Raw genomic sequence first — 25,908 nt, forward strand, 5'->3', positions numbered from 1 at the left:
TTCTAGTTCTACTTTATTTGAAACAATACTATTAATATTAAGATATATGCACTGCAGTATACAGCCTTCCTTAGTACGTGTAGTATACGCTTTAGTTTTCCGTGATATAGTCACAGTATATTTGGTTTGTTGCTAGTATGCCATATGTTTTTTCCTAACATTCAGCTTCTGCTGATATACAGGGCAAAATCTATCCATAGTATCGTGGTTTATATCTAATCCCATATTTAGATCTTTGTTTGCTCTAATGCAGTTGATACATTTATTAATTGCTGTCTCATTGCATTCTTTGGAAGAATGGGCGCCATGACATTTAGTGCACACTTCCGTTTCTTTACAGTCTTTAGCTTTATGATTGAAACCTTTGCACTTAAAACAACACAAAACCTGCACTGCATCATATACTCGGCAACGTTCCCAACCTACATTTGCGAACGCTTCAACATTCATTTCTATCACGGCATTATAATAGTTTTTCGCGTTCTTTTTCACTTCATATTGTTTAACAATTTTGATGTCCGTTTCACTTAAACAAATGTTTTGTCTTTTAATTCTTTGTACCAGTTCCTCGTCGCTATATTTACAATTTATACCAGTCACCATGACTGATGGTTTCACTTTTTTGGGAATCTTAACCTCATAGTTATTTCCCAGATTATTCTCAATGGCATTTTTTATTTTGTCACGCTCATGGTCATTTTCGCTTTCAACAATAACAACTCCGCTTTGCCTTGCTACTATATTAGTTATTTGCAGCCCTTTAGGATCAACTTTCGAGTTTAGGTCAGTTTTGGTTATTTCTATATTTTGCCTTTTATTCGGCTTGACAATTAAGGGATGATTCTTTCTAATGTCTGGCAACACTTCTTTTTTTTGTCCATCATTTTTTGTTATCGCTGCGTATGACACTTTGGCTTCAACACTATTAACATTTTTCTTTATTTCATTGCACATTTTTTTATTCTCTTTACTTATTTCTTCAATCATTTTCTTATTGTCATCCTTGTTTGTTTTCAATTCATCACAGACCTGCTCGCTGCTTCGCTTAAAGCCTTCAGCAATTTCCCGTATTTTGTTCACTTCTACAACACTCTTTTCGCATGATTCTTGCGCTTTTTGCATTGCCTTAATTCTGTCGCTAAATGCAACTTCCACTGCTTTTAAAACTTGCTTTATTTCTCTTTCATGTTTCTTGAGAGCATTATCAAATTCATTCCTGTACTCAGATAGTTGTTTGCCATTTTTGCTCACTACCATCTGCATATCTTTTAGAATGTCATCTACGTTATGAACATACTGCACACAATCAATACACATAAATCTAAGCATTTCACATTCTTATAATTTATTAACACTGTATTGGTCTATGCCAGAGCATTTTGGTGATAAATGATAATATTTCCCACACACCCCTTCGCAACGAATTTTTGACACTTCTCCACGTATTGTACTTTTGAACTTGTCGCATTTACTCTCCATTTTTTATATAGAATGAATATATGTATATATATGTATCAAACTTTGTAAGTGTATGCGTTTTGCTTTCTTTATTTAGAGTCACTTTCTCGCAAATATATTAAATTTAAAAATCAAACTTTATTTGGTATAATATTCTTGAAACCAACTTCTGATTCCGCTTTTTGAGTCTCTGTCTCACACATTATTTATTTTTAAAAAGTATTTGAATATAGTTTTACCATTTTAAAATGTAAAATTCGAGGAGCAGAAATAAACACCACCGTACCGTTTGAAAGTCATCCTAGATTGCTTATAACTTTTGACAGAAATAAAAATTTAAATTTTCGCTTCTAAAAGCGGAGATCGAGACGCATCTTTTGATACCACCTTTTATAATTTTTGATACAAATTAGGTGGTGCACCGTCTTGTAAAACGTTACCGACAGTTTCGGAGTTTTCTCTTAAAAGTGTGTGCATATTTTATTGCTTTCGCCGGTTTTTTCAACAAATTTTTGAAAATGGTAGAGTGTTCTATTAAAAGAACTGGGACATTAAGAATAAATATTTTCTATGGTGGATGCTGGCACGTGCTTGATAAAAAAAAATTGGATGTAGAGAACCAAGACTTATGTTTGGAGTTATCTTAGCAGTGAGTTATCTTTCTGTTTTTCTTGTAGCACTTAACTCCTTTGAAAATCACTTATATAAAGAAAGTACTGTAATGTACTAAACGACTGTAATAGATCCGCTCCACCACCGCGTTTTACAAATGTCACAAATGTCCACTACGGTGGACCTTATTTTCAAATATCTTCCCATTTACAATCTCAACTTCCCAGAAATATTGGAAAAGAGGCAAAACTTGTATAAGTAAGGTTCTAAGCCAATCAAAAAAGATATACATAGATGTTGCGCAAAAAGCTTGAAATCGTAAAAAGTAGGATTTTTTATACTTTCTTGGAACACCCTAATCCGTTTATCGTGGGGGTAATTGTCGCTTACTTGTTATCAAAAACCTCTACAGATTTCCATTTTAAACTAATGTTAATTTGCAAAAATGTATCGAATATTATAGAAGTTCCAAAATAGATGTCAATATTTTAGTTATGTCCAGATCATTACGCAATAATACCAGGCAGGTGTAGTCAGTAGTACAAAAACAAAAATTTGATGGCCCTCACAGTCCTATTTTGCTACATTTTTAACAACTTTAGTATTGTAATGTGAGGAAAAAGCCAAACTCGATTTATCTTGGCATTGTAAACGGGGACAAGACAGAAAAGAGAAAATAGAGCAAAAAGGAAGACAAAGTTGGAGGAAAGTCGGATAAGTAAGTAGAACAAAAGGAAGATGGAGAGTAAGAGTAAAAGAAAGAATAAGGGTAATGGCTTGAGACAAAGTAGTAAAAAGAGGTTAGCAGAAGAACTGAGAATATGGAGAAGATTAAGAGTAATAGTGAGAGTTAGACTTGGATAAAAGCAAGAGCGGGAAGTGCTTTTCCTCTTAACGGAAGAAGGAAACGGAAATTAATTAGTAATATATTTATTTTGGGCCAATTTTTTGTTACAATTGTAATTATTTGGAGCTTTTCGGCCGATAAAATAAAGACAAAGCACAAGTTTTCTCTTTTCCTCCTACGCGTTTCGATGAAATTTTGTCATCTTCATCAGGGAGACTGTATATTTATCATAAAATATGACATAAAACAAAACAAGTATTAACACATTAGTTAGAATTACACAATTTACATCACTCTGTTGTTAACATAATACTTACATTCAATTTATAACATTGAAACTTTCAACATCTAACACATAAATAAAGAAAACTTTACATTTAATTTACTGCCTCCATTTATGTTTCCTGCTTCGTCAATTGGCTGATAATGCCGTCATATAAGCGCAGTTTATATTGTTGACGTCTTCTTTGAAATTCATTACAGTATTGGTTTTTTGTTGTATTCGCAGAGCTTCATTCGTGTTCGCTCTTTCCCCTCAACGTCTAATATTTTCGCGTTTTCGAAGTCCGCTGTGTGTCCTTTGTTGGTCAAATGGTCGCATAGTGCTGTTGTTGTTTTTCTATTTTTGGCGTCTAGTCTATGTTCGTTTATTCGTTCCAATGTATATTTGATTGCAAGTTTCTCCTGCGCTCCCATTACATTTTATTTCGTATACCACATTATGTTGTTGGTCTTTGTCGATTTTGTCTTTTGTTTGTGTAAAGATTGTGTTCAAAGTTCGATTTGGTTTATGCGCAAATTTTATATTGTTATTGCGTGTGATGCTATACAATGTTTTGTTGTCCGTTAATCCTGGTATGTAATTGACGCCTGCATATATTTGCTTTTCTTTTACATTCTTTTGTTCAGTGATTCTTTGCGCGCAGTTGGTTTGACTAATTGTTGTTGTTATCCATGCGTCTATTAATGTATTAGGGTAGCCATTCTTATATAAAATATTTTTAATTTTTTTAAAATTTGTGGCCATGAACTCCTGTTCACTTAAATTGCAGATTTTCTTTATAAAGCTTATGGTCGTGTTCTTTTTTTGCATCCATGGGTGATTTGACTGGTAGTTTATTATTCTAGATGATGATACGGCTTTAGCATACCAATTAGTTTTTAGGGTTTGGTTTGATTTTATAACTTCGATATCTAGGAATTGGTATATTAGTAAAGAGGGTTACCACGTCGAAAGATACTAGGATTTCATCTTCGGCAATTGTGATATCATTTAAGTTGCGCTTCAGTTGAAAAGAGTTTTTTATATTGAGACTATCCGAGATAATATGTTTCGGTGTTTTCCCTATGTATTTTGATAATTTGAAACATGGCACACTTACTGATGATGATATAGGTCTAAGTGGGATGTGATCTTTGTGTATTTTTGTAAAGCCGTATAGTCTTGTGGCTGTGGCTGCAGTACAAGTTAATTGCTTTTTTAAATACAGACTAATATTCTTTTGTTTGTATATCTCGTTTATAATATTATTGTTTTTCCTTAATAATTGTTGCGTTTGATCCGTCCGTATTGTTTTGTATGTTTGTTTGTCTTGCAATAATTGTTCCATTTTGTTTTTGTAATCCACCTTGTACATCATGTCCGTTTTTTACCTTTATCCGCTTTTGTAATGATAGCTATGTCTTTGTGCTTCTTTATAAACTGCCTAGTGTCATCAAACATTTTCAGTATCATTTTTTCTTTCGGGTTATTGCGTATCTTGTTTTTAAATGTATTAATTTTTGTTGTCACATTGCATCTAAGTGCATCTTTTTCTCTGTCATCTCCTATTGCTTGAATACCTCGTTCCAGGTCTGCAATAAAGTGAATAGGAGAAAATGTTTTCTTTGATATTGGCAGTGCAAACTTGTTCCCCATTGATAAGAACCAACGGCTCTCTGGGGGTACAATTATATCCGTTTCGTTCACAAACCAGTCCTCATTACATCTTAATCCAAAGGTATCAAAACTTTTTGTCACGTGCGCTCGTATTTTTGAGTTTAAATGTTGTTCTGTAGCAGTGTTTATTTTCTTGGTAAATTGTATTTGGTTTTCCAAAACTAAGTTTAAGTCCTGTCCGTCTAATCTCTTTTTAAGATCCTCCCTAATATGATTCATACTGTTGCTAGCAATTTTGATTTGAATGTTCGCTTCCTTTATTTCGAAGTTGAGAATTTTTTGTATAAATTGCTGCTGTATTTTTTCCATTTCTTTTCTTGTTTTGTCCAATTTGAATCCATGTATAACATTGTTTGTCTTACCCTTTAGATGTGATGGCGTTATCCCGTAGCCTTTACATTGTAGTAGAAATTTAAGCCGTTGTTGTTGCTTTGCGAGTTAATTAGGCCGATTAAAGTAAACAATAAAATGCAAAGGGAAGAAAAAAGAAGAGAGAAAGGTTTAGACAAAGCAGTGACAGCTGGATGGATAAAGATCGTCAGAAAATATCTGTCGGGTTTGATCATAAGACTGGGAAAATTGTATGTTACATATTTTTACACCAGCCATCTCTTTCTACTCAATGACCTTACCTCAACGTACTTAAATAAATCTTGGGCATTGAGATCCTATAACATTAATTCGTATTACAAACCTTCCAGTTATACATCCGCAACTTCATGATATTGCATAAGACCGTCAATCATCTCAATAACATCAGCAGAATATTTCCATTTTCCCTAGTTGTGGAAAATGTGATACTTTGAAGATGCAGCCATTGAGTTCAGTTGACTAAAACTTTTCCATTTCCTCTCAGGAAAAGAAATAAAGCCCGCAGGCTAGGGTCTCGAGATATAGCCCAAAAGGTGGACCCGAATACACCTAGAATGTGTTTTTACATTATGGGTATCAAATTGAAGCTGTTGATGTGTGCTCTAATACAGAGTAACTTTTACACCGCTGAGTGACTAGGGTCTCGAGATATAGGCTAAAACATGGACCAGGATACCCCTAGTATGTGTGTGTATTATGGATATCAAATGAAAGCTGTTGCTGAGAGCTCTAAAGTTCATTGTGATATTCGATTTAGTCGCATCAACCTGGAAAGACTGATAAATATGCATGCGAAGCCGAAATAAAGACAAGAATTAATAATACCCACATACCTATTTACATACGTCCTATTCGATTTGCTTGAAATTTCGTATATAAATTTGCCTATATTAGTATTTCCGATGCTTTTTTCTGGGAAGTATATCACAGACGGACTGGGACAGAGATTAGGACTACGACTGGAACTGAGACTCGGAGTGGGACTGAGACTGAGACTCGGAAAGGGACTGGAACAAAATACATACCACCCTCTGGGACTGACAATAAGAGATGAAGAAGGAGGAGAAAAACTTGAGAGAAGAGAAAAGAGAGAAGGAGACTGAGGAAGAGATAGAATGAGACGAAGATGGAGATGAAGCGAAAAAAACGGAGGGAGGAGTGAATAAAAAGATTAGGAAAAAGTGTAGATGGGTAGAGCAAAGTTAGACGGAAAAAGTTTATTAAAATGTATGCAGATAAGCCAAATTTAGGGCAGAACAACGTCTGCCGGATCTGCTAGTACATATATACATTTCTAATTGTGTCTGAACTTCTCCTAAACGACTGTATCGATTTTGATAAATTTTTGTGTGTTTGTACATGGGGATTTCAAAATGGTTTAGATTTATATCGGGCCCATTTTCTTTTTTACCTTTCCTGGAAGTGAGCCAGGGGCCGTCCTGTTAAAAAAAAAATAGCTTATGGTGCGATTTCCTTGAAATTCCATAGAGGCGTCCCCTTTATCAAGCTTAGTATTTTTAAACTTTTCTTCTAGGAAAAAATAAAAACAAGTGTCCGTACTGTCTGAAAATGTCCTATTTATGGTGCAATTTCCTTAAAATTTATTGTAGGGATTCCTTTTCCATACGCTATTAATGTTTATATATCAAAGCGCAGGCAAAATCTTAGATGAATCAATTTTTAAAAACCATAGATGCGCTAGTTTCGTAGGAGGTTTGTGAGTGGGTTTTGGTTCCATATGTGGACCCCTTTCTAAGATATAGACCAACGTCTAGACCAAGCTGATCCCAGAATATGTTTTCACAATATGAGTACCAAATGGGATGTGTAAGTGAGGGGTTTAATTAGGAGTGAAGGTGAAGAAGAAGAGCGAGAGGGAAAGTGAGAGTTATACACAAAGTCACAGCCTGAAAAAGATATAAGGGAAAATAAGAGATAGGAGTGAGAATTGGAAATGGAGAAAAATGAGAAGAGTGAAGTGCTTACTCCAAACTGGAAAAAGAAGCGGTAAAGATGGGTTTGATGGTGAATGAGGACAAAACAAAGTACCTGCAGTCATCCAGCTAATAGTCAGCGCATATGCGCCTTGGCAACCACGCTACTGTTGGCAGCCATAATTTCGAAATAGTAAAAGACTTCGTTTATTTGGGAACCAGCATCAACACTAGCAACAACATCAGCACTGAAATACAGCGAAGAATCAATCTTGCCAATAAATGCTACTTTGGACTAGGTAGGCAATTGAAAAGTAAAGTCCTCTCTCGTCGAACGAAAATCATACTCTACAAGTCACTTATCGTAACCGCCCTGCTATATGGGGCAGAAGCATGGACCATGACAACAGCAGATGAAGTGTTCGAGAGAAAAGTTCTTCGAAAGATTTATGGACCTCTACGCGTTGGCGATGGCGACTACCGCAGAAGATTTAATGATGAGCTATACGAGCTATACGCAGACACCAACATAGTCCAGTGAATTAAAGAGACAGGAGTGAGAATTGGAAATGGAGAAAAATGAGAAGAGTGGAGTGCTTACTCCAAACTGGAAAAAGAAGCGGTAAAGATGGGTTTGATGGTGAATGAGGACAAAACAAAGTACCTGCTGTCATCGAGCAAAGAGTCAGCGCATATGCGCCTTGGCAACCACGCTACTCTTGGCAGCCATAATTTCGAAATAGTAAAAACTTCGTTTATTTGGGAACCAGCATCAACACTAGCAACAACATCAGCACTGAAATCCAGCGAAGAATCAATCTTGCCAATAAATGCTACTTTGGACTAGGAAGGCAATTGAAAAGTAAAGTCCTCTCTCGGCGAACGAAAATCATACTCTACAAGTCACTTATCGTAACCGTCCTGCTATATGGGGCAGAAGCATGGACCATGACAACAGCAGATGAAGCGGCTTTGGGAGTGTTCGAGAGAAAAGTTCTTCGACAGATTTATGGACCTCTACGCGTTGGCGATGGCGAGTACCGAAAAAGATTTAATGATGAGCTATACGAGCTATACGCAGACACCAACATAGTCCAGTGAATTAAAACGCAGCGGCTGCGCCGGCTATGCCATGTTATGGGAATGAAAGATGATGCTCCGGCCAAGAAAGTATTTCTATCGGAACCCGCCTATGGAAGCAGAGGTAGAGGGCGGCCCCCACTCCGTTGGAAGGACCAGGTGGAAAACGATTTAAACTCCCTTGGTGTGACCAATTGGCGCCGGTTGGCGGACCGAAGGAGCGACTGGCGCGCCTTCTTGGACGGCGATAACCGTTTAGACGGTTAAACGCCAATTAAGTAAGTAAGTAAGAGAGGAAGAGAAATGTAGAGAGGAGAGAAAGTTGGAGTAGGAAACGGGAATAAAAATGGAGTAAGTGCGGGGGGATGGAGAAGGGAAAGGAGATGAGAAAATAGAGGAAGGTTGATTCCATTTATGGGAGTGGGAGGGGTAGTGAGAGTGAGAGTTTTAGTGTCAGCAGGAGTGTATTTGGGAGTAGCAGCGAGAGTGGTGGGAATGGGTTCGCGAGTGAGCGGAAAACAAACGGAATAAGGTAAGAACAAAAATAAGAAGGAAAACGGAAGATAAAGTAGAAGAGAATAATATAGAGAGAGAAGAGGCTCAATTTTGAAATGTAAGCAAATCTATTTTCGGTTAGAATAAAGTCTGTCATGTACCCTAGCAAATTTTAATTTACAGTGGCGGTGACCTAAAAATCACACTTTTATTTCTTTACAGCGATTCAAGAAAACTCAAAACTATAACATCAACTTTTTCAACTTTTTATTGGTTTTTTCGAGTACTCCGTACTTAACTCTGTATCGTTAATTATATAAAAGGTATCCCCTCAATAATCGGTAATGACGAACAAATTTTAGAGGTACGGATTATTTCATAGCAACAGTTCCACCCATAGAGTGTTATCTCTAATTAGAAGCACGAAATAAAAGACCAACGTGGAAATTTGACAGAAAAGAATCTAGTTCCTACGGATGGAATATATGTAAACGCGTAGATTATCTTTCGATGTGTATTGTAGATTAGGGCATGTGGAAACATGGTCTTACGTTAGGTTAGGTATGCACATTAGACTGGGTCGATTTCTCAATAGGATTTGGGCTCAGGAAAAAAAAGTTCCACTACCCATACCCAAAAAAATAATTTTCGAGCCTGCGAAATTTCTTTTTTTTCACTTTTTTTCGACTTTGATTTTTAAGGGTGTAACCGAACATTACATACTCAGCTGAGAGCTTCGGAGACAAAATAAGGGAAAATCACCATTTAGGAAAATGAACCTAGGGTAACCCTGGAATGTGTTTGTATGAAATGGGTATCAAATGGAAGGTATTAAAGAGCATTTTAAAAGGGAGTGGGCCATAGTTCTATAGGTGGACGCGATTTCGGGATATCGCCATAAAGGTGGACCAGGGTTGACTCTAGACTTCGCTTGTACGATATGGGTATAAAATGAAAGGTGTTAATGGTTATTTAAAACGAAGTGGGCCTTAGTTCTATAGGTGGACGCCTTTTCGAGATCTTACCATAAATGTGGACCAAAGGTGACTCTAGAATGTGTTTGTACGATATGAGTATCAAATTAAAGGTATTAATGAGGGTTTTAAAAGGAAGTGGTTGTAGTTGTATATATGAAGGCGTTTTCGAGATATCGACTAAATGTAGACCAGGGTGATCCAGAACATCATCTGTCGGGTACCGCTAATTTATTTATATATGTAATACCACGAACAGTATTCCTGCAATGATTCCAAGGGCTTTTGATTTCGCCCTGCAGAACTTTTTCATTTTCTTCTACTTAATATGGTAGGTGTCACAGCCGTTTTACAAAGTTGTTTTCTAAAGTTATATTTTGCGTCAATAAACTAATCCAAATACCATGTTTCATCCCTTTTTAAACGGTTTTATTTAGCTTGACTTGACAGGCTGGTTGGTTAGATGGCTGGCCAATTTGTAGGGAAAATCAAGAGGAGCACGACGCAAATTGGAAGAGAAGCTCGGCCTTAGATCTCTTCGGAGGTTATCGCGCCTTACATTTATTTTTTTTTTTATTATCTTCGACGACTGCCAAATTACAGCTTGCAAAATTTTGAAAATACCTTCTTTTAAAAGTGGGCGGTGCTACGCCCATTTTCCAAAATTTTACTAATTTTCTATTTTGCGTCATAAGGTCAACCCACCTACCAAGTTCCATCGCTTTAGCCGTCTTTGGTAATGAATTATCGCACTTTTTCGGTTTTTCGAAATTTTCGATATCGAAAAAGTGGGCGTGGTTATGGTCCGATTTCGTTCATTTTAAATAGCGATCTGAGATGAGTGCCCAGGAACCTAAACACACCAAATTTTTTCAAGATATCTCAAAGTTTACTCAAGTTATCGTGTTTACGGGCGGACGGACATGGCTAAATGAATTTCTTTTTTCGCCCAGATCATTTTGATATATAGAAGTCTATAACAAAGTTAATATACTCTGTGAGCTCTGCTCAAAAAACTGCTATCGCCAACGTTTTTGGAGGACATTTTTGGGTCGGAAGCGGAAATTTTTGGGTCGGACAGGGTATACATATGAAAATTTTTTTAGTAGTTCATGAAAAAACCTTAAAAAGCAAAGTCGAGAAAAAGTCAAAAAAATTAAATTTCGCAGGCTCGAAAACTATCTATTTGGGTATGCGTAGTGTAACTTTTTTTCCTGAGCCCATATCCTATCGAAAAATCGATGGCGAGATATCGGTTAACTTTCGTCCATACAAATCGACCCGGGTTAATGCACATATGTTTCTTAGTTTCTAGTTTAGCACTATTCAATAGAAAAAAGGAAACAATATTTGCTCATTCAGCTAGCACTTATTATTAAAAAACAAGTAAGGAAGGCTTAGTTCGGGTGTAACCGAACATTACATACTCAGCTGAGAGCTTTGGAGACAAAATAAGGGAAAATCGCCATGTAGGAAAATGAACCTAGGGTAACCCTGGAATGTGTTTGTATGACATGGGTATCAAATGGAAGGTATTAAGGAATATTTTAAGAGGGGGTGGGCCATAGTTCTATAGGTAGACGCCTTTTCGAGACATCGCCATAAAGGTGGACCGGGGGTGTGACTCTAGAATGTGCTTGTACGATATGGGTATCAAATTAAAGGTATTGATGACGGTTTTAAAAGTGAGTGGCCCCTATTCGTATATGTGAAGGCGTTTTCGAGATATCGACCAAAATGTGGACCCGAGTGGCCCAGAACATCATCTGTCGTGTACCGCTAATTTATTTATACATGTAATACCACGAACAGTATTCCTGCCATAATTCCAATGGCTTCTGATTTCGCCCTGTACAACTTTTTCATTTTCTTCTACTTAATATAGTAGGTGTCACACCCATTTTACAAAGTTTTTTCTAAATTTATGTATATTTTGCGTCAAAAAACCAGTCCAATCACCATGTTTTATACCTTTTTAAACGGTTTTATTTAGCTTGACTTGACAGGCTGGTTGGTTAGATGGCTGGTTGGATGGCTGGCTGACACGAATTTTGTAATTGAAATTTAAGTAACTTCCCGATAAGCTACAAGGTTGAAACTTGGAATATAGTTCAGAACCCGATGACAATGCAATAATAAGAAAAAAATCGCAACTAGCTTGCGCAAGGACGGAGTCTTCACAAAAATCGTATTTGTGGTCCGATTTGGCTCATATTTGGAACACATAATACATACAAGAATAGAAAGCGATTTAAAAAAAAAATCGCCGCTAGGTGGCGCAAGGATCGAGATATTCACAAACATCGTATTTGTGGCCCGAATTGGCTCATGTTTGGAGCACATAATACATACAGGAATCGAAAGCGACCTATGAAAAAAAATCGCCGCTAGGTGGCACAAGGGTCGAGATATTCACAAAAATCGTATTTATGGCCCACTTTGGCTCATATTTGGAACACATAATCCATACAAGAATAGAAAGCGGCCTATGAAGAAAAACCACCGCTGCGTGGCGCAAGGCTCGAGATATTCACAAAAATCGTATTTGTGGTCCCATTTGGCTCATATTTGGAACACATAATGCATACAGGAATAGAAAGCGACAAGTGACAAAAACTCGCCGCTACGTGGGAAAAAGATCGAGATATTCAAAAAAATCGGATTTGTAGTCCGATTTGGCTCATATTTGGAACACATAATACATACATGAATAGAAAGCGACATCTGATATCCGATTTGGCTCATATTTGGAACAAATATTATATACAGTCCGGTAGAAGTGACATCAAAATATTTTGGAGTTAGAGGAGGGACAAGCATACGTGGCGCAGAGTCGAGTAAAGTCTTTGAAAAGATTATGTATTGAGAACTTATATTGTAACAAAGAGAAAGAAAAAGAGTCATTGTAATAATGAGTCACTAAATGAACTAAATAGAATAAGAAATAATAAGCAATTAAATAAAGACTAAAAACTTGAAAATAAAATAATTAAAAAAAAAAAATTTAAGTTAAACGGTTTTATTGAAAACAATACTTACATGAAGTAATAATAATAATAAAAGCTAGAAAATAATTAGGTAGGTCCTAGGTACTAGTCACCACAATCCTCATCAATCTAGGTTGTTGCTCAGACAATTAAATAAAAGCGTTGGACGGGTGAAATTTCTATTGATAGTCATATATAAGGCCAACTAAACTTTAATCAGGTGATGCTACGCCTCACATTTGTAGAAATTTCAGTACCTAGTTTAGTACCTAGGACCTACCTAATTATTTTCTAGATTTTAGTATTATTATTACTTCATGTAAGTCTTGTTTTCAACAAAACCGTTTAACTTAACATTTTTTTTTAATTATTTAATTTTGTATTTGGTACAGAATTACTGCATTTTTGTTTCATTTTTCGAAATTGTCGATATCGAAAAAGTGGGCGTGGTCATAGTCGGATTTCGCCCATTTTTAAAAACCCAGATTAAGTAAGTTCAGATAAGTACGTGAACTAAGTTTAGTAAAGATATATCAATTTTTGCTCAAGTTATCGTGTTAAAGGCCGATCGGAAGGACAGACGGTGGACTGTGTATAAAAACTGGGCGTGGCTTCAACCGATTTCGCCCATTTTCACAGAAAAAAAATTACCTAGAATCTAAGCCCCTACAAAATTTCACAAGGATTGGTAAATTTTTGTTCGACTTATGGCTTTAAAAGTATCCTAGACAAATTAAATGAAAAAGGGCAGAGCCACGCCCATTTTGAAATTTTCCTTTATTTTTGTATTTTGTTGAACCATATCATTACTGAAGTTGAACGTTGACATAATTTACGTATATACTGTAAAGATATTAAATTTTTTGTTAAAATTTTACTTAAAAAAAAATTTTTTTTTTAAAAGTGGGCGTGTTCGCTCCCCGATTTTGCTAATTTTTATTAAGCGTACATATAGTAATAGGAGTAACTTTCCTGCCGAATTTCATCATGATATCTTCAACGACTGCCAAATTACAGCTTGCAAAACTTTTAAATTACCTTCTTTTAAAAGTGGGCGGTGCCATGACCATTGTCCAAAATTTTACTAATTTTCTATGCTGCGTTATAAGTTCAACTCACCTACAAAATTTCATCGCTTTATGCGCCTTTGGTAATGAATTATCGCACTTTTCCGGAATTTCGAAATTTTCGATATCGAAAAAGTGGGCGTGGTTATAGTCCGATATCGTTCATTTTAAATAGTGATTTGAGATGAGTGCCCAGGAACCTACATACCAAATTTCATCAAGATACCTCAAAATTTACTCAAGTTATCGTGTTAACGGACGAACGGACGGACGGACATGGCTCAATCAAATTTTTTTTCGATACTGATGATTTAGATATATGGAAATCTATATCTATCTCGATTCCTTTATACCTGTACAACCAACCGTTATCCAATCAAAGTTAATATACTCTGTGAGCTCTGCTCAACTGAGTATAAAAACGGAAGCCAAATTGAAGAGAATGATATATAGAATGAAGAGGGATGTAGGCAAATCTATTTTCGGCTAGAACAAAGTCTGTCATGTGCCCTAGCAATTTTACTTTACAATGGCGGTCATCTAAATATCACACTTTTATTTCTTTACAGCGATTCAAGAAATTTCAAAAATATAACATCAAAATTTTCACATTTTTATTAGTTTTTTGAGTACGCCGTACTTAATTATATACAATTTTCCCCCACAATAATCGGTAATGATGAACAAATTTCAGAGATGCGGATTTTTTCATAGAAAAAGTTTCATCTCTGGAGCGTAATCTTTTATTGGAAGCACAGAAAAAAAGAGAAACGAAAAAATTTTACAGAAAATAATCTAGTTGCCAGCGATGGAGCATATGTAAACGCGTAGATTATTTATTGATGACTTATCGTAGATTAGGGCGTGTGTAAACGTGTTCTTACGTTAGGTTAGGTATGCACATTTATTTCTTTATTTCTAGTTTAGCAATATTTAATAGAACAAAGGAAACAATATTTTCTAATTAGCAATCGCCGCCTTGCATTCGCCCTAAAGAACTACAAATAACAAGTAAGGAAGTCTAAGTTCGAGTGAAACCAAACATTACATACCCAGCTGTGCACTTGAAATGATGTTGTTGTTTGTTTTGTGTGCTTAATAGTGTTACAAGGTTGCGCAATAATACATATACACATGGTTCTATTCTGAACTAATTTTTCTTCGAATTATGGCCCCCGAAACATAAAAAATTGCTTAGTTATAAAAGGGGCGGTGCCGCGCCCATTTTTTAAATTTTAAATTTTTCCTATTTATTGTTATAAATCCACTTGGGAAATGAAATACCATTGATATAAAGCTTTTTTTTTGCAAAGATATAGCTTATTTTATTCGTCCACGACTCTTTAAAAGATCTTTTATATAAAAGTGGGCGTGGTCCTTAACCGATTTCGTAAATTTTTCTTCAAAGCGTTCCCTATAGTAAAGGCAACCTCTCTGCCGAATTTTGTTACGATAAGTTTAACGATTTTTGATTTGTGATTAATAATATTTGTAAAATTGATTTTATCAAAAGTGGGCGGTGCCACGCCCATTTAAACATTTTTTTTTTTTTAATTTTTATCAAGAGTCTTAATATAAGTCCACACGTCAATTTTCAACATTCTAGGTGTATTATTTACTAAATAATCAGGTTTTTTGTGTATTCCAAAATGTTATATAAATAAAAACTGGGCGTGGTTATCATCCGATTTCTTTCATTTTCAATACCAATTTATTCTGGGTCCAGATAAGCTCGTGTACCAAATTTGGTGAATATATTTACTCAAGTTATCGTGTTAACGGACAGACGGACGGACGGATGAACGAATGGACGTACATGGCTCAATCAAATTTTTTTCTATACTGATGATTTTGATATATGGAAGTCTATATCTATCTCGATTCCCTTATACCTGTACAATCAACCGTAATCAAAGTTATAATATCCTGTGCACAAGTACAGCTGGGTATAAAAAGTGATAAATAACGCGCTAAGTTAGCAAACAAAATTTAAACTTTTATCGCATACCCAATGAGAGTTTGTGTGTTTTTTTGTTAGTAAAAAGTGAGTAAAACCATCAGTGGGACTTGTTTATAGTTCCACTAGCAATTCTTATGAACGTTAGTCCCTACAGATTTTGGGTCTTATGCAACGAGCACAATATCTCTCAACCTGTTATACTGTTAAAAAGTTTGTTCAATTTTCTATTGTGCTTTGCTATTACTGTTGTTTTACCGTGTGCTTAAAAAGCTCGTGCGTGGTCTGTTCGCTCACATTTTTGTTTTAAACACATAGCTAGAGTTGGGATTCTACCGGGTATTTACCATTTTTATGGGTAAATACCAGGAAAATACCCGGAATATTCCTTTTTTGAATCTTTTTTTGGGTATTTAAAAATCACTTGAATCGAGGCTGCTTGGAATTAAAATTCAGCAATTAAATTTATACGTCATTTAAAATTTTAAAAATTTCGTTTTGATTTTAAACAAACAAACACCCGGAGTCAACAATTAGTCTGAAAGGAGTCCAAGCTTTGGATCGTTTGCACTCGTTATTAGCTCAATTAAGAGTCTGAAGCGAATGCTATATGACTTCTAGCACGCTCATATTTTGCCTCTAACATAAGTCTTATACAGGCCTCCTTCCGATATCATATATGAGCTGTATTTATTCTTTTTTTTGTATAAGCATCGAAGTTTTTCCGCTCATGGACGCTTCTCGACATTTTTAATGTGACCGCAAAGCTGCCACGCTCTGTCCTGGTGTGTCGAACTATATATGCCCCTAATAAGAGCTGACGATGCCTAATAAATAGGCCATGTAGGTGTCAGATAATCAGAGTTTATTAGAGTTAAAAATGACCACGGAGAGGTTCAGTAGAGTATAATATGAGCTGTTTAAAAGTCTTTTAAGACATATGTCGGACACTTACCCTGTAAAAATCGTTAGATCATGTGGTCCACTGGAGTACTTACCATTATACTCCACTGTAATGCAGCAATGGACCGACTCATGTTTCTACACGAACATATTGTAAGCCGATCATTGCTCGTTTTTAACGATTGTAATCAATACACGATGGCTATTGGACTGTGGGTACTCCATGGATTACTCTAATGTAATGCGGAGCTGGAGTATATGGTCCAGTCCTAGGACATTGCAATGTTAATTGGACCATATTTTTTGTATGAATTGTGGTTAATTTTGGAGCACTCGGTTGGTCCGTAGCGAGTACTCCATACATGCATGCATGGAGTACTCGCGACTTTTGCAGGGTATTTAGCCTCAAATGGTATATGTACGTTAATAGGCTCATATAGGACGACCATTGCAAGAATGCTAATACATTAGTTTCGACCTCCCAAATGAGCGCATACCGACTGTAAACGCTCCAATTTAGATATTTTTTCGGACTCTTTATTGACTTAAAATGTTTACTGGGTAAACTTAAATTTTTGCAACGGCGTGCATTATTGGCTAAATATTTTTGAAAAATGCTGGATTACAGATTAAAACTAATTCAACCGATAGCGTAATGGATAACTCACCAATATAGGACAAATTGGGTACATTTTTGATTGCATTTGTGTGTTTGTTTCCCATATTATCCAAAGTTTATTTTTACACTTCTGTTGGTTAAATATTTGGGTATTTACCCATTTTAACCATATATAACCAATTTACCGGGTATTTACCATTTGGGTATTTACCCCTTTCCCATCTCTACACATAGCGGGCGCTTTCAGTGAACACAACGTTGCAAGTACTTTTCTGTCATTTGACTGATAGAAATTTTATTTTTGAACCTTGATTTGAGAAAACAAATATGCAAATATTTTGAAATTTCGAAAGAAATTCAGTTTTTGCTCTCAATAGTATAGTGAAGTCTGAAAAATTATTTAAGAAGTCCTTTAAATTAAAATTTAAGATAATTGAAATATTTGCAAACACGTTGATTGAATGTAGCATAAAAAGTGTACACTCAGTACCCTGCAAAAATCGTGTGACCAAAAACGCACACAGCCACACGGCACGATCCCATTAATAGAAACGAAACAGAAAATTTAGTCAAAAATCTACTCTAGGCCATGCAAATGTGATTATCAATATGACGACTACAATGACCGGCACAATGACCGTAAATTAATAGTCAGATGACGTGGAGCATTTTTGCCGGGTATTTTGGCTTGAAATACAAACCATTATGTTGATAATAAGTACTCAACATTGCATACAGAAAGTGTACGCTTAACGATTGATCAACAGTTGTGTTTGCTGAAAGCGCCCAATATTTTGAGTATTCGGGCCCGGCAACACGCAACAAAATCTCCAAGTTTTTTAATGGCAATAATTAACAACAGGCTAATAATAATTAACGACTGCTAATACGATCATCTGAGAGCTTTCAAAGGACTCGTATTGACTTCGAAAGCAATAGTCCAAAGGCGGAAAAAAAAATTTAATACATGGGTAATACAATGAAATTTTGGAATATTGGGCAGTACCGCACCCCTTACGACGAAAATGTTAAATTGTCTATAGCGAGAGTAAAATGGAGCGAATGGGCAATGGAAAGAAATAGGTAGGAAAAATGGAAGAAAACAAAGAAGAGGAAAGGGAGGAGAGTGATAGAGCGAGGGAGAAAGGCCATTTTTTGTACGTAGACAAGTTTTCCTAGGACCTAGTTTACGTATAACAAGTTTATCTTCATTTTCATACTTAATTTCTTATCGTTAATTAGACAACTAGATTTTCCATACAAATTGTTCCCTTCTATAATGCTAACTATGAACAAATTTTAGAGATTGAAATTTTTTATACTCAGCGTGCTCTGCACACAGAGTATATTAGCTTTGATTGGATAACGGTTGGTTGTACAGGTCTAAAGGAATCGAGATATATACAGACTTCCATATATCAAAATCATCAGTATCGAAAAAAAAATTGATTGAGCCATGTCCGTCCGTCCGTCTGTCCGTTAACACGATAACTTAAGTAAGTATTGAGATATCTTCACCAAATTTGGTGCACGAGCTTATCTGGACCCGGAATAGATTGGTAGTGAAAATTAGCGAAATCGGATGATAACCACGCCCACTTTTTATATATATAACATTTTGGAAAACATAAAAAACCTGAATATTTAGTAAATAATACACCTAGAATGTTTGAATCTGACATGTGGACTGATATTGAGACTTTTGATAAAAATTTAAAATGGGCGTGGCACCGCCCACTTGTGATAAAATCAATTTCACAAATATTATTAATCATAGCTCAAAAATCGTTAAACCTATCGTAACAAAATTCGGCAGAGAGGTTGCCTTTACTATAAGGAATGCTTTGAAGAAAAATTTTAGAAATCGGTTAAGGACCACGCCCACTTTTATATAAAAGATTTTTAAAAGGGTCGGGGACGAATAAAATAAGCTATATCTTTGCAAAAAAAGCTTTATATCAATGGTATTTCATTTCCCAAGTGTATTTATAACAATAAATAGGAAAAACTTCAGATTTTAAAAAATGGGCGTGGCACCGCTCCTTTTATGACTAAGCAATTTTCTATGTTTCGGGAGCCATAACTCGAAGAAAAATTAACGGATCATAATAAAATTTGGTACACAAATTTTCCCTATAGCAGGAAATATTTCTGGTAAAAATAGACGGGTTAACTTAAAGACCACGGCAACTTAGATATAAAACAAATTTAAAAGGGTCGTAGACTAGAATAATAACCTATAACTTAGCAAAAAAATAGTTCTGAATCAATGATTTTTCACTTATCAAGTTTTATTGTAAGAGGAAATGGGGAGACATTTTTTTTAAGCGGACGGTGCCACGTGTTATGTAGAAAAGTAATTTATCTGAAATGAAATGTACAATTGAAGCTCACGCTGAGTATATAATGTTCGGTTACACCCGAAATTAGACACCTTTACTTATTTTTTCATAGACACAGAACCACCACTACGGTGCCATCTCTGAGCGAAAGCATGAAATAAAAAAAACATAAAAATTTTATAGCTAATAATCTAGTTTCTAGGGATTAGTGCACTAATCCACAACAAATCCACATATGTATATCCCATCCCTAGAAAGTAAACTATTAGCTGTCAAATTTTCACATTTCTCTTCTATTTTGTATTTCCACTCAGAGATAAGAAAAGGGGTGGTTCTATGTCTATGAAAAAAAAACAAAGACCAAGATTATATATGACGACATTATCTTCGCACTCGTACTTAACTCCTAATCGGTAGTTAAATAAATATTTTTTACTTATAAATTTTTCGTTCGAAAATCGGTAATTATTAACAAATTCTAAACATGCCGATATTCCTTCTGGTTTCATTCCTAGATGGAAGCACGAATTAAAAAACAAACGTCAAAAGAATATGGATACCGTCGTGTACAAAACAAGTGTGATAACTTTTCATCAACTGCCTGACAGAATGATCAAAATGGCTACTTTATAGCGTTCTGGGGGCGTTATGACAGGATGTTCGATATTGCGATGCATACGTTCGGCTATTTTCAGCGAGTAATGGAAAGCGATACAGAGTGAGACCACAATACTCGCTTCAAAAACCAGGTGATCGGTTCTTATTTTGACGTCTAAGCTGAAGATATCACACTTGTCTTATCCACAATGATGCAAACAAGTTCCTAAGGATCGTACATACATATTTAAAGGTAAATATTGACTTTTGTGTGGGTTAAGGGCCAATTAATGGTGACTTATAACCATAACCAGATAAAACAGCTGATCGAACTTACCTTATGGAAATCAATGTAATCGATTAATGGTGCCATACCATAACGCTAACGCCATGACCATACAACAGCCAACCAATTGGTTTTTGGTTTTTCGCCATATCCATAACCTAAAAATATTTGAGTTGGTGAATTTAATAACTTTTTGTAGATTTTATTCATTCTTTTGGATACGTTATGACTAAGATACTTATTTTTTGTGGAATATGTTTGTAATTTTTTGCATTTTCTTCATTTTTATGAAATTTTCACAATTTTTAGGTTAAGGCACCATTAATCGATCACATTGGAGATGGTTATGAATATGGGTATGATAACGACTATGGCGTTAGGGTTAAGGAAGTTTAATAGGTCCTTTAGTGCGTGTTGAAACATAGCATTACCATAAGTCGCTAAAACGCTAGTTTTTATATATGTATGTAGCACTTCGATATAATAAAATAAATTGCCAAAAGTTTAATTGTTGTGTAAGCCTATAAGAATTAATTGTTAAACATTTTTCAGCGAATAAAACCTTTAATTCTCTTTTTGCGCTTTACGGCGTACGAACGAACCCACTATAGCTTGCTGTTAAACACGCTGTTAAACTAAAAGCTCACAAACAGCTGATTTGCAAACTTACGCTAGAAATGTGTGTACCCAAGTGTTTGGTGCAGTGCGATTTTCACAATTTTTTACGCAACCTCAATTTTGTACATACAAAATTTGTTATTATATGAGTGTTTAATTAAGTAGAAAAAAGGAACACAAACATTTTCAAGTTCATATAAAAACAATAAAAAATTTGACCTTGTTGTTGTGTGCGGTTTAAAAGCAAAATACAAGAGAGTGCAAAATTATTTTTTATACGGGAAAATAAAATAAGTATGTATGTATATATGCATGTGATACATATGTGTATAAATACGCATGTATAACTGCCTGTAAGTATTGTTGCTATTGACAACCAAGTGTCAAAATAGTAATAAACTTTGGGTAACAGTGAGAAGTTGCAAAAGGTGTGCGATAACTTGCAGCTGAAAGCACAAAACTCCATTTCCAAAAGAATTGACTGAGAACTAAGAATAGAAAAATAATAAATTAAAGAACAACTAGAAAAAAGAAATACATAACATGAACAGTAAGTAAAAGCTCTGTTATTTTAACAGTCGTAGCGCCGCACAGTGGAACGCTCCCATTCAAGCTGCAAACAAAAATAGTTAATATGCGGAATTCGGCGTACTTAACAGCTTAATTAGTGGCGACTTAACCATAACCATATGAAAATATTACCGCATTACAGAACAAATTCTTATGCAAAGTTACGTATCGATATATGAAGTTAGGTCTAATACGATTCAAGTTTAGGGTAACGTTTTACAAGACAGTGCACCACCTAACTTGTATCCAAATTTATCAAAAGGAGTATCAAAAAAGTGTTCCTACTCCGGTTTTTTGAATCAGAAAGCGGAAAGTGAAAACTTTATTCTTGTCGAAAGATATTCACAAAAAACCAGAAAATGACCCCGTTATGGCCAGAAATCGAGGGTCTAATGCATAGTTTTTATTGCACAGAACACCTTTCAGCGTTGGCAACCTTCGGTCACTGGTTGCGAACAGCAGCGTGGTTTCCAATGCGCAAATGCGCTGACTCTTTGCTCGATGATAACAGGCGATTCGTTTTGTCCTCATTTATCCAGTTTGGAATAAGCAGAGATTACGGCGCGGGTGTTCAGGCCGATGATATCAGTGTCATTGATACCAATTTCACACAGAGGCTTAATGAAATAATTAGTCAAGTTGTCTACATTAAAGCCCTTATTGAATTCAATCTTCAATACAAAATACAAATTATTAATTATCTCATTATTGCTTTATTGAAAAATCTAGTTGGTTTCGCTTGGTGTTTCTGCTGCAACAAATGACATTAAAACATAATTTAATTTAATAACTTACAAACGATGGAAAAACACGAAAAAAACTCAAAATCTTATTTTTGTTACATTTGCTGCAAAAGACAATATGGCTTTGTCAAAAATAGGCACATATGATAAATGAAATAAATGAAATTGTTATTACTCTACAATTGTTTTTGTTTTTATCGGCCTATTGATAAATCATTCAAGGTTCGAATCGAGCTCAAGGCCAGAACAATAATTTTTTTCCAATGATAATTATTGTTATTTTTTAATTTTTCTAAATTTGAAAAATTGAATTTTGTTTTTGGAATAGTAAGTAGAAAATTTTTCAGACAACCTGCCATAGCTGCGCAGATAGATCCATTTCGAAGGGTGCTAAGCCTTCATCATCAGTACGCTTTAGGCATGCTGCGCTAACCATTTAGCTGTATAGCTAAATGGTTAGCGCAGCATGCCTAAAGCGTACTGATGATGAAGGCTTAGCACCCTTCGAAATGGATCTATCTGCGCAGCTATGGCAGGTTGTCTGAAAAATTTTCTACTTACTATTCCAAAAACAAAATTCAATTTTTCAAATTTAGAAAAATTAAAAAAAATAACAATAATTATCATTTGAAAAAAATTATTGTTCTGGCCTTGAGCTCGATTCGAACCTTGAATGGTGTTATTACTCTACAATATTCCAAGTTACTACATACAAAATTTGGTAGTTCTGTTTTGTTTGCAAATTTTGGGTGAAATTGTTTGCTGTTGTTGTTTTGTTTCGAACGTTCTGGTCTGTGTATTTCTGTTGTCACTTACGACAGTAATATTTAAAGCACCTCAAATAGGCAAACTATTGATAGCGTTATCGATAGTCCGGCACTATCGGCGCTGTCGCTAGTTTTGCGACGTCGATCGATTTTTGTTGTTTATATGAGCAAAAGAAAATGTTTAACATTATTTAATTTTGTTGTTGTTTTTATACTCTTTGAGCAGAGCTCACAGAGTATATTAACTTTGATTGGATAACGGTTGATCGTACAGGTATAAAGGAGTCGAGATAGATATAGACTTCCATATATCTAAATCATCAGTATCGAAAAAAAATTTGATTGAGCCATGTCCGTCCGTCTGCCCGTTAACACGATAACTTGAGTAAATTTTGAGGTATCTTGATGAAATTTGGTATGTAGGTATCGAAATCGGACTACAACCACGCCCACTTTTTCGATATCGAAAATTTCGAAAATTGCGATAATTCATTACCAAAGACGGATAAAGCGATGAAACTTGGTAGGTGGGTTCACCTTATGACGCAAAATAGATACATAGTAAAATTTTGGACCGCCCACTTTTAAAATAAGGTAATTTAAAAGTTTTGCAAGCTGTAATTTGGCAGTCGTTGAAGATATCATGATGAAATTTAGCAGGAACGTTATCCCTATTACTATATGTGAGCTAAATAAAAATTAGCAAAATCGGATGACGAACACGCCCACTTTAAAAAAAAAAAAAACTCCAGTAATGATGTGGTGCAACAAAATACAAATATAAAGGAAAATTTCAAAATCGGCGTGTCTCCACCCTTTTTCATTTAATTTGTCTATAATACTTTTAATGCCATAAGTCGAACAAAAATTTACCAATCCTCGTGAAATTTGGCAGTGGCATAGATTCTATGAGGATAACTGTTTTCTGTGAAAATGGGCGAAATCGGCTGAAGCTACGCCCAGTTTTTATACACAGTGGACCGTCTGTCCTTCCGTTCGGCCGTTAACACGATAACCTTAGCAAAAATCGATATATCTTTACTAAACTTAGTTCACGTATTTATCTGGACTCACTTTATCTTGGTATAAAAATGGCCGAAATCCGACTATGACCACGCCCACTTTTTCGACATCGAAAATTACGAAAAATGAAAAAAATGCCATAATTCTATACCAAATATGAAAAGGGGATGAAACATAGTAATTGGATTGGTTTATTGACGCAAAATTTAACTTTAGAAAAATCTTTGTAAAATGGGTGCGACACCTACCATTATTAAGTAGAAGAAAATGAAAAGGTCTGCAGGGCAAAATCAAAAGCCCTTGGAATCTTGGCAGGAATACTGTTCGCGGTATTACATATATAAATAAATTAGCGGTACCCGAAAGATGATGTTCTGGGTCACCCTGGTCCACATTTTAGTCGATATCTCGAAAACGCCTTCACATATACAACAAAGGGCCACTCCCTTTTAAAACCCTCATTAATACCTTTAATTTGATACACATATCGTACAAACGCATTCTAGAGTCACCCCTGGTCCACCTTTATGGCGATATCCCGAAATCGCGTCCACCTATAGAACTATGGCCCACTCCCTTTTAAAATAGTCATTAACACCTTTCATTTGATACCCATATCGTACAAACGCATTCTAGAGTCACCCCTGGTTCACCTTTTTGGCGATATCTCGAAAAGGCGCCCACCTACAGAACTAAGTCTCACTCCCTTTTAAACAACTTCTAATAAGAAAAACAATATGAGTGGCTTGGCTGCAAAAGCAAAAAACAGCAGCAACGACTCTACTGCAAAAGGTAAGCAAATCGTATATAGAATATAGAAAAGCCTGAATCTGATACAGAAACAAGGCAGTCAGAACCTATGATAGAATCTGAATCTCTAACTCCAATCAATGATATCGCTGCTAAGGAGAAACCTGTTCTCATTGACAACAACAATGTTACACTATCTGTTGAACCAGCTAATACGTGTGTTGATGATAGCATTGTTATTATTGATACAACTGACATACAAAGTGATGAGCCTACTGATGCAAAGTGGGTGGAAGTTATAAAGAAAAAGAAAGCAAGTAAAAATCGAAGTACTGAGAAGGATAAATATGACTTAAATACCGCCGCATCTCCGTCTTCCTCTGCGTCAGCTGTTAATGGCACTAATGCTGAAGTTACCGTTGCGAACGTCAACAACAATCATCAACATCAGAAGGTAGATGATGCAATGAAGAATAATGATGATAAACAAATGCGCATTATTGGTTCGAATGTAAGCACTGAGCTTAGGGTTGCTAAGACTAAGTGGCTTCATATTGCGTCGTTTTTGCCATCCGTTACAGAGGAAAATATTATTGAATACGTCTCTAAGTATTCTGGGATACGAAGAGAGTTGCTTTCTTGTCACGGGCTTATCAGGAAAGGTACTGCCGTTGAATCATTGAAGCGAATTACATTCAAACTTGGTGTTCCCGATTCTTGGTTTGATAAGATGCTCAACCCTGAGCTTTGGCCTGCCGGTGTGACGGTTTGCCCTTTTCGGTTTGGCCGAAAAAGGTTCGAACCGAAGACATAGTCGCTAGTTCTTACTTAGAAATTAGTAGATACATTAATAAATCAAAATCGAGTTATGCGCTTTATTATCAAAATGTTAGTGGTATGCGTACCAAATCGTCACAATTCTATTGTAACGTTAGTTCACACGAATATGATATATTAGCTCTGTCAGA

At 35.6% G+C, this 25,908-nt stretch overlaps 2 protein-coding genes across 5 annotated transcripts in view; one reads left to right on the forward strand and one right to left on the reverse strand.

The window, feature by feature from the left end:
* The window catches only part of LOC137240740 (ras-related and estrogen-regulated growth inhibitor-like protein), a 227,772-nt gene that overhangs the window by 193,349 nt on the left and 8,515 nt on the right, over nucleotides 1-25,908 (reverse strand). The window lies entirely within an intron of this gene.
* Nucleotides 21,169-25,908, forward strand: part of LOC137240738 (uncharacterized) — a 122,659-nt gene continuing 117,919 nt past the window's right edge. The window contains exon 1 of one of the 3 annotated variants that reach the window (XM_067767373.1): nucleotides 21,169-21,381. In XM_067767373.1, the coding sequence (XP_067623474.1) occupies nucleotide 21,381 (1 nt within the window). In that variant the 5' untranslated portion in view covers nucleotides 21,169-21,380. Of the gene's footprint in view, nucleotides 21,441-21,483; nucleotides 21,638-25,908 lie in introns of those variants that run through there. The other 2 variants (XM_067767374.1, XM_067767372.1) reach the window with 2 other exon arrangements.

The sequence above is a fragment of the Eurosta solidaginis genome, chromosome 2, assembly GCF_040869045.1.
Source record: "Eurosta solidaginis isolate ZX-2024a chromosome 2, ASM4086904v1, whole genome shotgun sequence".
Lineage (NCBI taxonomy): Eukaryota > Metazoa > Arthropoda > Insecta > Diptera > Tephritidae > Eurosta > Eurosta solidaginis.